Here is a 15,568-nt window from a genome sequence, read left to right on the forward strand (position 1 = left end):
CTAGACCATTTGAGGTGGTACGCCTGTTTAAGTTACAGAGAAGAAACAGCCTTTTTCTCCTCCAGTTTCCTTCTACTTCACAAGTAAATATAGCATCTGAACTTTCTGACTTCTTGCTATTTTCCCATATATATATATATATATATATTTATTTATTTATTTGTAAGTGTCACACTTACAAAAGGGGGAGCTTCAGTGACCCATGGGGAGCAGGGGGAGCTCTGGCACCCACAGGAGTGAAGGGCTCTGGCAATCTGCAGGGGAGCAGGGGACCTTTGACAACCTGTGGGGGAAACCTTTAGTGACAGTAGGTAGGGTTGGTGAGTGAAGCGAGAAGGGGCGGCAGTCACTAGCCTCCTATATTTTCCTAATCTCGCCCACCTCCAACTCTCACAAGACAGGAAAAACTATATGCAACCTTTTTTCCTTTCCTAGTTTTCATTTTCACCACAGGAAAAGCTAGGTCTTTTAAGGCTCTTCCTCATAGCTCTATCTTAGGGAAACCACATCTATTCTCTCCCCTCTTTCTCTGCAGTAATAAGTATGTGGTCCAGGGAACATGTGAGTGGCTCAGCCTGTGTAATATGTTATTAATCCTTTCTATTCTGTATGATTCTTGAGTGGCATTTCAAGCTACAAAGTCATTTTTGCTATTTCTAAGTAATTTCATGTTGGCATTTATTCATTCGTGAACAAATAATTCAATCAAAACAATGGTGTGGTTACTGCTAGCTCTCTGGAGCAAGCACACCAGTGCTAATTCTTTACTGAAGGCCTTGCACAGTTCAGCAGCACTACTCAGGTTCTTAGTATCAATGCAGGAGGTACCAAGCAGTACCTGTATAAAAGAGACTGGCATTATTGCACGAGAGCATTATTACCATCTAGGGACAAAAGGCGGAAAAAAGACAGCCACTTGCCTAAGAACAACTATTGCTGTGGCCCTGTGCTATCACTCGTTTTATTGTAAAAATCCTTTTAATCACAGAACACCAATGGTTCCATTTTTAGTCCAGACAAATACAAATCGTTGATAGTGTGTCGAATATGACTTCCCATGCTTTATGTTCAGAACTCAAATTGTGAGACAAATCTGGACCATATGTCCTGGAAACAAATATTGTTGTGGGCACTTCCACATTAAGTAATATGAAAAGGAAAGTGTAAATGTTAAGATGTCATTCTCTGGAGACCCTGGACATGGCTGGAGCTGGATGGAGTGGGTGGGCGGAAGCTTGAAATTCCTTGTGATTTTTCAATATTTCCTACTTGATTGATTTAAAGGCAGATCTACCATAACTTGTTTGTGAGATGACATTCAGCATGGACTACTTCCATGGAAACAATCATCATAATGTCCACCTTTAGGAAGGACCTGGAATTGGGAGTAGGAAAAGGAGGCAGACAGCAAGGTAGTATAGTATTCCCAGTTGTGAGGCAGACATCTTTCAAATTCTGCCAATAAATCTCAAAGACATTTCCCTTGCCTTTCTTTCACAAGTGTGCCTACAGAAGTGCACATATTCCCTGTGAGTTGGAAATACAATATTCTGTTTTCTTCTCTCACCATATCATCCCAGGAAGAAACACAGTTTTTCCTGTTTCAGCGTTCTTTTAAGTTGATGGTGTAGCCCAAGAGTTGATCATAGAGAAGTTGGTTGTAGAGGTACAACCAAATGAACCGTCAATCTAAAATAGTCCTTTAATCTGAGTTCATTTCTTGTTTTAACAGTCTGAATAGTTTTCAGGATACAAGCATTATTTGTTAATAGTAGTAAAAGTAACATAGAAAGATTACAATCTCACATTAAAATAGAGCTCTGCAGATCCTGCTTTACAGAAGCATTACAAGAACCTGCATGAAATACCTGAAACACTAGTAATTAATATAGTTTCTTCTCAAGCAGAAGTAAGCATTTGTACCCCTTCTAATTTATTTTACTGATCAAGTGGTGACCACCTTATTAAATCTTGCTATTGATGAAAGTTTTCTAGACGTATCCTGTGTGGGTCTTCTGGATGTCTTAATGCAATCCCATATCGCAGCAGAAGTTCAATATAAGGTGACCAAACTGAAGCAGTGATTGTTATATATGGATCATATGGTGTATTTATGAGTTTATGGATAAGGCTCTGAAAATGAGAATGACATTTAGCACACTATGATAGCTTTGATCTGTCAGACATAGTGACTGTGTTTGCATGTAATGCTAAACTATAATTTAGTGCTACATTATTATTATTTATTAAATTTATATCCCGCCCTTCCTCCCAAGAGGAACCCAGAGATGAGTCCAATAAAAGCCTCAATCTTGCAACCTCACTCCTCCCCACTTTGCTAGCATTTACTTGCAGTTTCAGATAATCTGTTTAGCAGAGACTATGGCTTAAAACAAATTCTAAGGTTCTAAACAAGCCAACTTCAAACGATGGGCATATTTAACTAAGTGCAATCCTATGCATGTCTACTTAAAAGTAAAAAAAAAAACAGTGGAACTTACTGCTAACCCCATCCCTATGCTGTTCCCACAAGACAAGCTGCACAATATTTTGGCAGCTGAAGGTTCCAACAGATATCTAGGTAGCCCATGGAAAATACATTGCAGCAGTTGATATTCAGCATTGCACTCCAAAGATGTGACTGTCACTATCAAATTGTTTTGGGTAGCACTAACATAACCTTTTAAATATATCACACATGTATGTAATTCATTTTACTTTCAGGGAGATCTAGCACAAACCTTTTGCCATTACTTTCAAAGTGTTGAAGGTTGCAACTCATTGTGGCCAATCTTCCAGGTACTGCATGCTTGGATGCGCATGGTTAAAACAAAAGTGGGTGTGGCCAGAACTAGCAGAGGCCAGGGCTAACCCACACTCTCACATCACATACATACACCCCCATTAATTCATTCACACTCCACTCATTCTTTCTTCTCTCATTTACTGACACATGCAGTCTCTTACTAACCTTCCCCCTACTCAATGGGGAGGGGAAGCCTTATTTAAGCTGTTTTTGTTAGGGGGGTCACAGCACACAGGGAAGCTTAATCATTCCTTCCACAACTGTACCCCCTAATATTACCCCATGTTGCATTTAGGCTTTTCAAAGAAAACCTCTTATTGGTTTTAATAGTGTTTTTTTAATAAAAACCAAAGCCCAGATTGTAGCATGGGGAGAGGATAAGTAGGGAGGGGAGGTTGCAGGAGGGGTTGGGAGGCCCTATGGGCCACATTTGACTTTTGCTCCCTCTCCCACCTGCTTTGGGGGAAAGAACTGACCAAACTATTCACCAATCCCTGGAGTATTTATTTTGCTACTTATCTGTTTCACTCTTGAACTGCAGGAAGTACAACAAAAATCCTCTTACCTCTAAAACTTCATGTAATGTTATTAGCTGTACATCTGGCTCTTCAGATGAACGCTATAGGAAGCAAAAGAAAAGATCAATGCTATATATAAGACATGCATATTAACAAAGTGGGGGAGTTGTAAAGATAAGTTGTTCAGAAGCCCTTGTTATGTGCTTGAAAAAGGTATTTATGTATGAATAGTTGTGCCAAAATGTGGGTGGGAATGCACATTTAAATGAGTATCTGATCTACATTCATAGTTCCTGATCTAACCAGTCACAAACATACAGAAGTCTGTTTACATGCATGGACTTACAACACCATAGTACATCACACTAAACCAGGACTGGGAACTTTAGGCCCTCCAAGCCTCTATTCAGCCCTTTTGACTTTCCCCAAGCCATGCCTCCTTCCCTGGTCACAGACCCTCTCTCCACTGGCCCTGCTCTGAACATTCCTTGAGTGCTTTTGCCTGGCTGGAAATGCCCTTGAAACTTGCTTGCCTGGATGGAGAGATGCATCTGTGTGACTGGAATGTAGCCTACTCTACAAAAGTAAGAGTCACATCTGTTGCTTCACCCACTCTTGGTGCTGGCCCTGCCCATTTTACCTCTGGCCATACTCACTGACGTGCAGCCCTCAGGATGTCCATGAGAGAATGTGGCTCTCAGACTGAAAAAGGTTCTCTACCCTGTCGTAAACCATGGTTTAGCATGATGTGCATGAGCTGGAACTAGCCTGAGTGGGACTTGGGCTCATGCACTCCCTCCTCATGTGTGACCTGGAGAAGGGGCTCAGCAGTGTTTACTTTCAATTTTCTTAATCATAGCTTATTGGTGTCTGCAAACCAGGAATTGTGGTTTGTAACAAACATCAAACCATGGTTACTGAAGCTGATTTGTTTAATTAACCAGAATTTGTTATAAACTATGATCCCTGGTTTGCATTGAATGACAAGTCTAGATTCAGTGAAAACAAGTCGTTGTGTGGGAGAAGGAGAGTACAACCCTGAACCTCATTTAAGCTTGTTCCTTCTCACGCATATCATGCTAAAACATGGTTTAATATAATGCAAAACTAGTCACAACATTATAAAACACAAGCATCATAATCTAGAGAATGTGATCCATGTATACACCACTCATTTTTTTTAGCATACAAGCCAATTTGGGAGTACTTGCTTATTTGTGGTGTAGTGGTTAGTGGACCTGGAAGACCCGGGTTCAAATCCTTACTTGGGCATGACATTACTGGGTGACCATGGGTCAGTCAGTCTTTCAGTCTAACCTACCTCACAGGGTTGTTAAGAGGATAAAATGGAGAGGAGAACCATGTTTGTACACCACCTTGAGCTCCTTGTAGGAAAGGTGGGTTATAAATGAAATAAATAAATTTATTTTCAATACACACCAGCCAACAACAAAAGTTCTCTTGGCAGTTTACAAGTATTTGGTGTTTGCAAAGCGTGAGAATTTCAGCTGTCATTTATAAATACTTAGCTTTCAAGCTATGACAGGCATGGATGATCATTTGTAAGTGTCTGGCTGGAAGTGAAGCAAAGATTCTGTGTGTTGTCCTGTTCCTATTTCTCCACACTATTTACCTAATTTTTGCCAGTTTTAAATTATACTTGTACTTAACTATTGAGCTTACTACATAGCTTAAAAATCCCTTTTCAAAGAAAGTATCTGAATGTTTCCTCACATAAAAGTTACAGCTTACTAAGAAAGATACCACTTCTTTCAGGAAAATATCCAACTGGGTATGAGATGAATGTTCAGTATTTATTTTTTATAATTATTCACCTCTCAAAATACTATAGAAACCAAAACAGCAACACCCCAGTTGTTTGAATTCTGAAAATCTTTAAACTTTGAATTTGGCCTCCATTAGGTAAAAAAACATTTAAAGCAAAAATATAGATTATTCCTGTAGCTTTGCCAGCTATGGCCACCAGGGGGCATAGCAAGCACTCTGTTCTCAACTATCAGTATGCTGATGTCACTCAGCTGTAGTTCTCCATAATATTCAAATCAGGAGAGGCTATGCAGGCCTTGGACCACTGCTTGGATGCAGTGGTGGGATGTATGAAGGAAAATAAGCTGAGTTTGAATCCTGGCAATATGGAGACACTGTGGGTGAATGGCTCCAGTATCTGAGAAATTGGTCAATTGCACCCCCCTGAAGGAGCAGGTATGCAGTCTGGGGGTGCTTCTGGATCCATCTCTGTAACTGGAGGCCCAAGTAGTCTCAGTAGCAAGAAGTGCCTTTTATCAGCTGCACTTAGTAAGACAACTACAACTGTTTCTGAATTGGGAGAGCCTGACCACAGTAGCTCTAGCATGGGTAACTTCAAGACTGAATTACTGCAGTGCACTCTATGTGGGACTTCCCTTGCACTTGACCCAGAAACTGTCGTTAATACAAAATGCTGTCAGATTGCTGACAGGAATGAAACCCTGTCAGCCTATAACACCTCTGCTCAGGGATCTGCACTGGTTGCTGATTTGCTACCAGGCCACATTCTATATGTTATTATTGGTATATAAAGCCCTTAACAGCTTGGTACCAATTTACTTGTGGGACCACCTTACCCCTTAGATGCCCACTCGAGCACTTTGATCTGTGGCACAGGCACTGTTACAGGTGCCACATAATATCCGTTTCTCACTTCGAAAACATCGTTCTTTTAGTGTGACAGCACCATCTCTTTGTAGCGCCGTGCCCATTGACATCAATATTCTCTGTATGCTTTTCAGAGCCTGTTTGAAACCTTTTTGTTTAGGCAAGCCTGTCCAGATGCATAGATGCTGATGTGTTTTAATTTTTGTTGTTGTTGCTGTTTTTAATTTGTTTTAAAAATGTTTTTAACTGCTTTTGCAATAATTTTAAGATCTTTTGTAAACTGCTTAGAGGGGTTTTTTTTACAATCAGGTGGTATATAAATAAAATAAAAATAAAATAAATATCTGAGAAAGGAATGGAAGATATCACACCCTGTCAGCTGCTGGGGAAATATGGAATCCAGCAACAGCTGAAAGAAGGGTGTGGAGAGGCACTAGTTTCTATGGCATGCAGGACTTAAAGGGGAGGGAAAGACTTAACACAATGGGGGAAGCAGAGGAAATTGAAAACAAGGAAACTAAGAATGGAGAAGCGCTAAAGCCAGGGATACACAAAGGGCAGAATGAGTACAACTGGGCAGGGAAATTGAGAACTGGAGAAGCAGGCTCAGAGATTGAAGGTGAGCTCAGAAATGGTGTGAGTGCTGATAGCAACAGTGGGGCTTCTGACAGTAGAGAGGAAAAGTACTAGCTGTAGCATTAAAACTGAATTAAGGGCACAGCCTCAGGGAAGCAGTATTATTTAATTCTAGTTAATGATTATTTGATGATGTATTTGGTGATGTGATTGATTAAAGGATGAAATGATTTATTATATATTAAACTGTATCTATGTATTGATATAATTATTATGTAAGCATTCTTTAGATATTACAAGGATATTTATGGTTAATATTTCTAGCAGTATTGTATTGTAATGTTTTGAAATTTCTTTAAAAATATTTTTTTTAAAAAGAAACCAAAGTAAGGGCACAGCATTTGAACTCATTTCATCTACTCATTTAATTACGATTGAGAGAGAGACTGACTTCTTAGCTTAATAATAGCATGCAAATGATCATACTCTTTTCTTTTTTGCAGTTCCAGCATCCTCAGGGAGAGGGAAATGTTCTTCAAGGAACTCTCCCAGAGCATTCAAGATCTTGTCCTTATAAGCTTTTATTTTCAGCATTTTGCTTTTCAGTTCTTGAAAGGCTCTAAGGTGTAAAAAACAAAGGTTAATTGCTGTGGCTTTTATTTTAACCAGAGAGTTATAACACTATAGTGATAATAGAACAAATTGCAAACAAAAATTATTATTCACACTAAAGAATTTGATGATGGAATTTGCTTTGTCTAATGATTTCAATTTCTATAGCCCCCCCAAAACCTAAACCAGCATAAATACCTTTTCTCAGAAAACTGTATAACTTGATTGCTAATTTCTTCCTCTGTTTGATTGAGACTGTCTATTAGCTGCTGCTGTTCTTCCAACCATTGCTGTTCCCTTTGAACATAGATATGGGAAAAACAGTAGACAAATGAGCTAATTCATATTTTGCAGAACTGCCAAAACAGTTCCAGGATAATGCTGAGTTCAGCAGAAGGTGTACCTTACTAAATCTTGCTTCAGTTTTGTGTTCTTTGCATGAACTGTTGATAGCACCATTTCAAGATCATGATTTAATTTCTGCAGCTGAAAAGATAAGTATGCATTTTATAGAAATGTAGTAATTTGTTACTGTACTGTCAAAATCAATGCCTTGTGATGCTGTGTATTCTGTGCCTTATACTTCCTTACTTTACTATTTGAGGGCTTAGGTACGAATATAGAAGACTAGGTAGTCGTTCATGTTTTTCACACAAGCATAATAGGAAAACAAATTGGCAAGTAAATACATATCCTGATAAGTGATTTTCAAACTATTATTCCAGGGAACCTGAGGTTTCTTGGAAGCTTATGAGCAGTTCCCCAATGAAAGATCAGTGATGGCAGACAAGCTTCCTTGAAAAATTAACTTGCTCATAGTATAATTTTTTTAAACTCTGTGAGGACTGAGTAGTAGGGATTCTTCTCCCTTGCCTTACTCATCCTTTTGCACCATGGGCAAAATATTATGTGTATATATCACCTTCTCCAACTAGTGCTGTTCAGATGTTTTAGATTGCAACTCCCAATCAACCCCAGCAGGCATGGCCATACCAGATTGAGGAAATTTGATGCAAGTGATAACTGCTTATTGTTTAGTATGGAAGCAATACAGAATTTAATTAACACATGTTAGTGACCTGAAGGGAGGGAATAATGGGAAATGGACCATTGGTCTCACCTGAAGGGTGATTTTCCTATGAGTACGGCCATCACAGCGGGTTGTAGCTCCACCTATCGTGCGAAGGCAAGAATGTTTTTGAAGTCAAGACTAGGGGCGTCAGGCCCCTCCCACTCTCCAGTTCATTCGCAGCGAGTCTAAGGAGAAATATCTAAAAATACAAGAACAAGACCAACAGGCCTGCCAGCAGGAAAATAACACAATAGTAACATGCATAATAACATGACTCCAACATAGCGATATAACAGAACTAGAAGTCTTGACTTCACTCTTAAATTTAACTATAATAGCGTAACAGTAATATATAACACATTAGAAAATATCTAGTCATCCTCCACAGGGAGGGTAGTGATGGCCGTACTCATAGGAAAATCACCCTTCAGGTGAGACCAATGGTCCATTTTCCCTATGAGTCCGGCCATCACAGCGGGATGTACCAAAGCAGCCCATAATAGGGAGGGACCACCCACATGCTAATCCTCACTAAGAACCTGTTGTAACACTCGTCTGCCAAAAGAGGCGTCAGCAGAGGCATAGCGATCTATTTTATAATGCCTTATAAACGAATGAGGGGTAGACCAAACGGCAGCCCTGCAAATATCAGCCACAGGAGCGTTGGTAGCAAAAGCAGCCGTAGTGGCCACTGACCTAGTTGAATGAGCTGTTATGCTAGCTGGTACTGGAAGCTTAAGGGATTCGTAAGCTAAAGCAATACAAGCCCACAGCCAGCGGGATAAAGTGGAATTAGCTACTTTATGCCCTATAGAACGTGGGTTAAAGGATACAAACAGAGACTCAGTTCGTCGTATCTCCTGGGTCCTAGACAGGTAGGTCTTGAGAGCCCTCCAGACATCCAACGAATGCCAAGCCTTCTCGAGAGGATGGGTAGGATTCGGGCAAAAGGAAGGCAAAACAATGTCCTGGTTGCAATGGAAGACTGAATCAACCTTGGGACGGAAGGAAGGATCAGTCTTCAGTACAACAGAGTCCTTATGGAAGACGCAGAGATGGCAAGCAAAAGACAATGCGCCCAACTCCAAAACTCGTCTGGCAGATGTGATTGCGACCAGGAACAAGATCTTGAAGGACAGCATACGTAGAGGCACAGTCCTGATGGGTTCAAACAGAGGGCATTGCAAAGCCTGCAGAACCTTCGGCAAACTCCATGAGGGAAACCGATGGACAACAGCCGGAGATCGTAGGGCGACTCCCCTCAAAAAGCGTTTGATGAACTGATGTGAGGCGATAGTCGCACCAGAAGAAGAAACTGATAGAATAGACAACAAGGTAGAGGCATGTCGACGTAAGGTGTTGGGTCTAAGTCCCATCATGAAGCCGTTATGGAGATATTGTAGCACCTGTTGCATGGTGGCCTGGGATGGATCGTGGTGGTGGGACTGGCACCACTTGGAGAAAGCCACCCAAGTATGTCGATAAATCCGAGTGGTAGATGGTCTTCTCGAGGCCAAGATAATATCAATAACAGCGTCAGACAGGCCAGCCGACCTTAAATGTCCCCGTTCAAACGCCACGCTGTTAAGTTGAGCCAAGTGGGGTCCTGGTGCCATACTGGGCCCTGTGATAGAAGGTCTGGCCTGACTGGGATTGTCCAAGGATCCATTACTGACATTGCAAGAAGGTCCGAGAACCACGGTCGGCGTGGCTAAAATGGTGCTATCAGGACCAGCCGTGCCCTCTCGCTTCGCACCTTCCTTAAGGTTTTGGCTAACATTGGTATTGGAGGGAAGGCGTACAAAAGACCTTCTGGCCACGGTGTTGATAGCGCATCCACTGCTTCCGCTGTTGTGTCCAGGTATCGGGCAAAGTACCTGGGAAATTGGCAATTGCGACTGGAAGCAAACAGGTCGATTGAGAATGCGCCGAACCGACACTGAAGGCGATGGAAAATGGCTGGATGAAGTTTCCATTCTCCCGGAAAAACTTGTTGTCTGCTGAGCCAGTCTGCTGTCACATTCCAAATCCCTCTGAGATGTTCTGCTTTCAGGGATTGTAGATGTTGTTCTGCCCAGACAAAGATGAGGGAGGCTAAGTCCTGCAGAGGACGAGACCTGGTGCCCCCCTGTCTGTTCAAATGTGATTTTACACACGTGTTGTCTGTTCAAATGAGAACATGGTCCAAAGGGAACAGAGACTGAAAATGAAGTAGAGCTAAGTGTACAGCCTTTAGCTCCAGCCAGTTGATGCTTCGAGTCTGCTCTGTGGTGGAGCAAACCCCCTGAACGTACTGGGAGTTGCAGTGGGCTCCCCAGCCGATGAGGCTGGCATCTGTGGTTACAACAGTTCTGCGGGGTTCTCTGAACGGCGTGCCCTTGGTAAGGTGTTGGGCCCTCGTCCACCAGCGGAAGGAGAGGCGCAGTGCGGGGCTCAAGTGAACTTTGCGATGGTTGGAGCTGGCGATGTCCTGTTGAAAGGGCAACAAAGTCCACTGAAGGTGACGAGTGTGGGCTCGAGCCCATGGCACAATACGGATAGTAGAGATGAACATTCCGAGCACCCTGGCTAAAAGCATGACGTCTACGGATGTTTGTTGCATCAGGGACCTTGCGATGCTTGTGATGCGATCTGGAGCCAGAAATACCATTGCCTGCAGGGTGTCCAACATCGCCCCTAGATGTAGTAGGCATTGGGTTGGTTGAAGATGGCTTTTGTCGAAGTTGACAAGCCAGCCGTAGGCCTCTACCCTGGAGACGCCGGTTCCAGGATCCCCTGAAGGAATTGGGGTCATATGATCTGAAGTCGCGGCCTCGTCCTCCTGGCCGCGTTCCTCGAAAGGGCTGGTTAGTACGGAAGGGAGGAAGTCGCCTGAAAGGCCTGTGGTCGATGTTCTTAACAGTGTCCCAAACCGGTTTCTGGGAGTCTTTGGGGTCAACCAGCACTGCCTTTAGAGCTTCCTCGCCGAAGAGTAGAGATCCAGAGTAGGGAGCCCTAGACAGATTCATTCTGGCCGCAGAGTCAGCTTGCCAGTGGCGAAGCCAGAGGGTCCGTCGAGCAACTATCTGAGCCATCATGGCTCGTGCCCCCAGTTGAGTGGCATCCAAAGTGGCATCAGCCACAAACGCCGCTGTCTTACACAACTTTATCAGTGACCTTCTGAGAGAGACAGGATCTGGGTTAGTGTCCTCTAGAAGATCATCCAGCCACATCATAGCTGCTCTGGAGAAGACGGAGGCTGATGCGGAGGCACATATGGAGAAAGCAGTGGCCTCATGATTCTTGCGGAGGGCGAAGTCTAGTCGTCGCTCAGTAGCATCCTTTAGTTGGGATTCTCCTTCCCTGGGCAAAAGAGATCGTGAAACTAGGCTAGCGATTGGTTCGTCTATGCCAGGGACGGCTAGCTTGGTGGCAAAGTCCGGAGCTAGGGCGTAAAGCTTGTTAGCCAGGTTCTTGAAGCGGCGAGTTTGGAATGGATGAGACCATTCTTCAGAGGCCAGTTTGGCGATGGGATCCGGCACCGGGATGTAGTGCTCAGTAGGTGCAGGGGATTTGAGGGCCTTGGCCCCTTTGATAGCTGGAGTGGTAGATGTTGAAGGCGCAGCTTGGAGACCAAGGGTGTTAACTACCCTGCGCGCCAGGGGCTGATAGTCTGAGGCATTAAACAGGCGATACGATGTATCCTCCTCATGTTCCGAATAGTCGCTCCAGTCATCTCCTTCAACGTGGTCAGTGAAGGTTGACTCCTCCCCATACAAAGCTTCGTCAATACATCTGCCTCTGGCTACATCAAAGGGATTTGGGGAACAGGAAGGGTGTGCTTCTTGACACGCACGTTGGTCCATAGTGCATTGAGGTATGGCAGGGACTTGTGGTGGTGACTGCATTTGGGTGAAAAATGACAGCATGCCTTGGAGTTGGGAAAGAAAATCATGGGACAGCTGCATCCCCATTGGATGTGCCTGAGTAGCTGTTGGGGCAGATGTTTGTGCCTGAGTAGCTGGCTCCGTGGGTTGAGCCGGAGGATAAGCCCTGGGTGGCAACATGGAGGGAGGCTGGTTAAGCGAAGGCTGAGTAGGAAAGCCAGCAAAGTCCTCGTCAGAGGAAGCAGCAGGTGAATGGAATATATCTCGTATGTGTTCCTGAGCTGCTGTGGTGGGGGTCGGCACAGAAGCATAGCGTGGACGCTTTGGTTTGCTATGGCTGGAAAGATGTTTGGTCTTAGCCAGTGCTTTAGCATGCTTAGCCTTAGTTGCCTTGGAAGGTTGCGGCTTGGCTGTTTGAGACATGCCTCGCTGTTCTGCCATCTTATATTCACTTTGGGTGCAGTACACGGTCACAGCGGGGGCAGGATGTAGGGACCTGAACAGGCACAGTGTACGACCACAGAGGGGGTAGGATACACTGGCAGATGGCTAAGTGCACAGCCACAGAGGGGGCAGGATGCACTATGGTATCAGCGTTAGTATTGTAGGCTGGATTTCAGGCTTGGTACACGGCCACAGAGGGGGCAGAATGTACAGTATAGACTTCAGGCTTCAGAGTTAGTATTGTAGGCTGGATTTCAGGCTTGGTACACGGCCACAGAGGGGGTAGAATGTACAGTATAGACTTCAGGCTTGGTACACGGCCATAGAGGGGGCAGAATGTACAGTATAACTTCAGGCTTGGTACATGGCCACAGAGGGGGCAGAATGTACGATTCAACAGCTTGTGCACAGCATCACAATCTTAGCACACGGCCACGGATGGGGCAGAATGTACAGGTCAACAAGTTGTGCACCTAGCGCCAGAGCCAGCAAGGTTCAAAAGACTAAAGCACAGTTAGTTGCCTTGGAAGGTTGCGGCTTGGCTGTTTGAGACATGCCTGGCTGTTCTGCCATCTTATATTCACTTTGGGTGCAGGGACCCGAACAGGCACAGTGTACGACCACAGAGGGGGTAGGATACACTGGCAGATGGCTAAGTGCACGGCCACAGAGGGGGCAGGATGCACTATGGTATCAGCGTTAGTATTGTAGGCTGGATTTCAGGCTTGGTACACGGCCACAGAGGGGGCAGAATGTACAGTATAGACTTCAGGCTTCAGCGTTAGTATTGTAGGCTGGATTTCAGGCTTGGTACACGGCCACAGAGGGGGCAGAATGTACAGTATAGACTTCAGGCTTGGTACACGGCCACAGAGGGGGCAGAATGTACAGTATAGACTTCAGGCTTGGTACACGGCCACAGAGGGGGCAGAATGTACGATTCAACAGCTTGTGCACAGCATCACAGTCTTAGCACACGGCCACGGATGGGGCAGAATGTACAGGTCAACAAGTTGTGCACCTAGCGCCAGAGCCAGCAAGGTTCAAAAGTCTAAAGCACAGTCACAGCGATAATGAGGCAGGCACCGAAGTACAGGTGCTAGCTGTCAGCTAGTTGTCAAAAGCCGCAGCAGTAGTTGTGTGATGGAGGAGTCCAAAGAACTAAGGAGTCCTATCTTACACGTACGTACAGGGAGCCCTTGTCAGCTAAACCCCCTTATTCAGTATAGACGGAAAAGGGAGACAGACAAAATGGCGCCCGCAAAAAAGGGCGGGAAAACAATGCAAGCGAAAATGGCGGCTACGGAGAAGGAGCAACGGCGGTCACTGAGGGGCAGCAAACATGGACTGCCAGTAACGGCCGCCGAAGCGTGCTACAGCTGCAAGGGAGAGAATCGTGGCTGTAAAAACCAGGCAGGTGAGACTCAGGAGGGGAGGCAGAACAGCCAGGGAAGGACCGTAGCAGCTGAGAGAGAGTAGGGAAACAAGCCAAAGCCGCTGACAGGGAGACCGTTGCGGCGTGCTTTAAGCTGCGACGGCAAGTCAGTAGTCAGAGCAGTTCAGGGGAAAGGAGATCTGCAGCCGCAGTCTCCCGGCTGAAAAGGAACCGCAATGAGAAAAGCCGCAGCCGTACAAGGCAGGCGGCAACCCAGACGGCCAGGCACTAAAACAAAGAGCGCCACAAGGGCTGGCTCCTTTGAGACAGGCAGGGAGCTGCCGCCGCAAGCTCCCGCCTGGGGAGAACGAGAGAATCGCAGCCACGATCTCTAGGAGAGCCGTGGGCGAAAACCTGGGTAAATGAAATTGACCAGGACAAGGGAGAGCGCGGGGAGCTGCAGCCGCAAGCTCCCACCTGAGAAAAAACAAAAGAACAGCAGCTGCGGTCTTAAACAGGGTCTTTGGGCTAGAACCTGGGAAAATTAAATTGGATTCGCCAGAAATACGAAAAAGACAGTGTTAAACACGAGACAGAGGGAAGGAAGGAACGTGGGAGACACACACACAGCCAACCTCCACACCCTGTCAGACAAATACAGCAACGAAACACACATAGACTTAGCTAAAACTACGCTATCTGTATATCAATCTTGTTCGTACGAAGGCAAGAATGAACTGGAGAGTGGGAGGGGCCTGACGCCCCTAGTCTTGACTTCAAAAACATTCTTGCCTTCGCACGATAGGTGGAGCTACAACCCGCTGTGATGGCCGGACTCATAGGGAAAATGGAGACTTTTTGTTATTTATCTTGTATCACAAACTGTGTAATTGGCAAGGGAGATTCTTTCAATTGTAAAAATCCCCAAAACCTTTCAACAAACAAGAAGATTGCTTTCAACAAACAAGATTGATCTTTCTCCACAAAATGTAAAGATCCTCTATGAGCCAATGAAAGAAACTTGGTCAGTGCCCCATATGCGTTAAAATCCTCCCTATGTGCAGGGGTTCCATGGGACACAGAGGAGCTTCTCAAGAGACAAACTGATAAGGAACTTTTCTTGATAGCAGACTTTGAGAATCACAGTCTTAGACTAATATGCTCTATGAGATACAAGAACACTTATAGTACAGATTTGCAGGTCTCAATTTCTAAGCACTGAGAAAAAATAAAATGTATACAACGATTAATAGATCAGAGCCTTTGTTTTATAATTTTAACATGTTCTGCATTTATAAATTCTTTTTCAAATGAGACATCGTTGTTCAGTTCACAGTGAAAATGAATGTACTGAATCATATAGTAGGATTCATACTTTAAAAAACCATATACCAAGCAATCTTGATTCACAGGTCTGCACAGACTGATTAGCACCTAACAGTACCTGTCCCTCAGTGGATGTCAGTTTAGCAGAACACTGTCTGAGTTAGTTTTATAAAAATTAGGGGCATTATGATCCATTTGACTTTTGTACAATTTTATAAATTTCTAATGTATCTTAAGAATAAAAATTTTAATACATATCTTCTTGAGATGCCACTTTAAAAACACATATACAAAAAAGAGAACTTGTGGGTTTTTTTT

At 44.2% G+C, this 15,568-nt stretch overlaps 1 protein-coding gene across 2 annotated transcripts in view; it reads right to left on the reverse strand.

The window, feature by feature from the left end:
* Positions 1-946: 946 nt before the first annotated feature.
* Positions 947-15,568, reverse strand: part of CENPK (centromere protein K) — a 34,496-nt gene continuing 19,874 nt past the window's right edge. Inside the window, exons 7-11 of one of the 2 annotated variants that reach the window (XM_061619249.1) lie at positions 7,571-7,653; positions 7,366-7,464; positions 7,042-7,174; positions 3,372-3,425; positions 947-2,133 (exon numbers count right to left, since the gene is read on the reverse strand). In XM_061619249.1, the coding sequence (XP_061475233.1) occupies positions 1,975-2,133; positions 3,372-3,425; positions 7,042-7,174; positions 7,366-7,464; positions 7,571-7,653 (528 nt within the window). In that variant the 3' untranslated portion in view covers positions 947-1,974. The remainder of the gene's footprint in view (positions 2,134-3,371; positions 3,426-7,041; positions 7,175-7,365; positions 7,465-7,570; positions 7,654-15,568) is intronic. The other variant, XM_061619242.1, reaches the window with a different exon arrangement.

The sequence above is a fragment of the Rhineura floridana genome, chromosome 1, assembly GCF_030035675.1.
Source record: "Rhineura floridana isolate rRhiFlo1 chromosome 1, rRhiFlo1.hap2, whole genome shotgun sequence".
In the NCBI taxonomy this organism is placed as follows: Eukaryota; Metazoa; Chordata; class Lepidosauria; order Squamata; family Rhineuridae; genus Rhineura; species Rhineura floridana.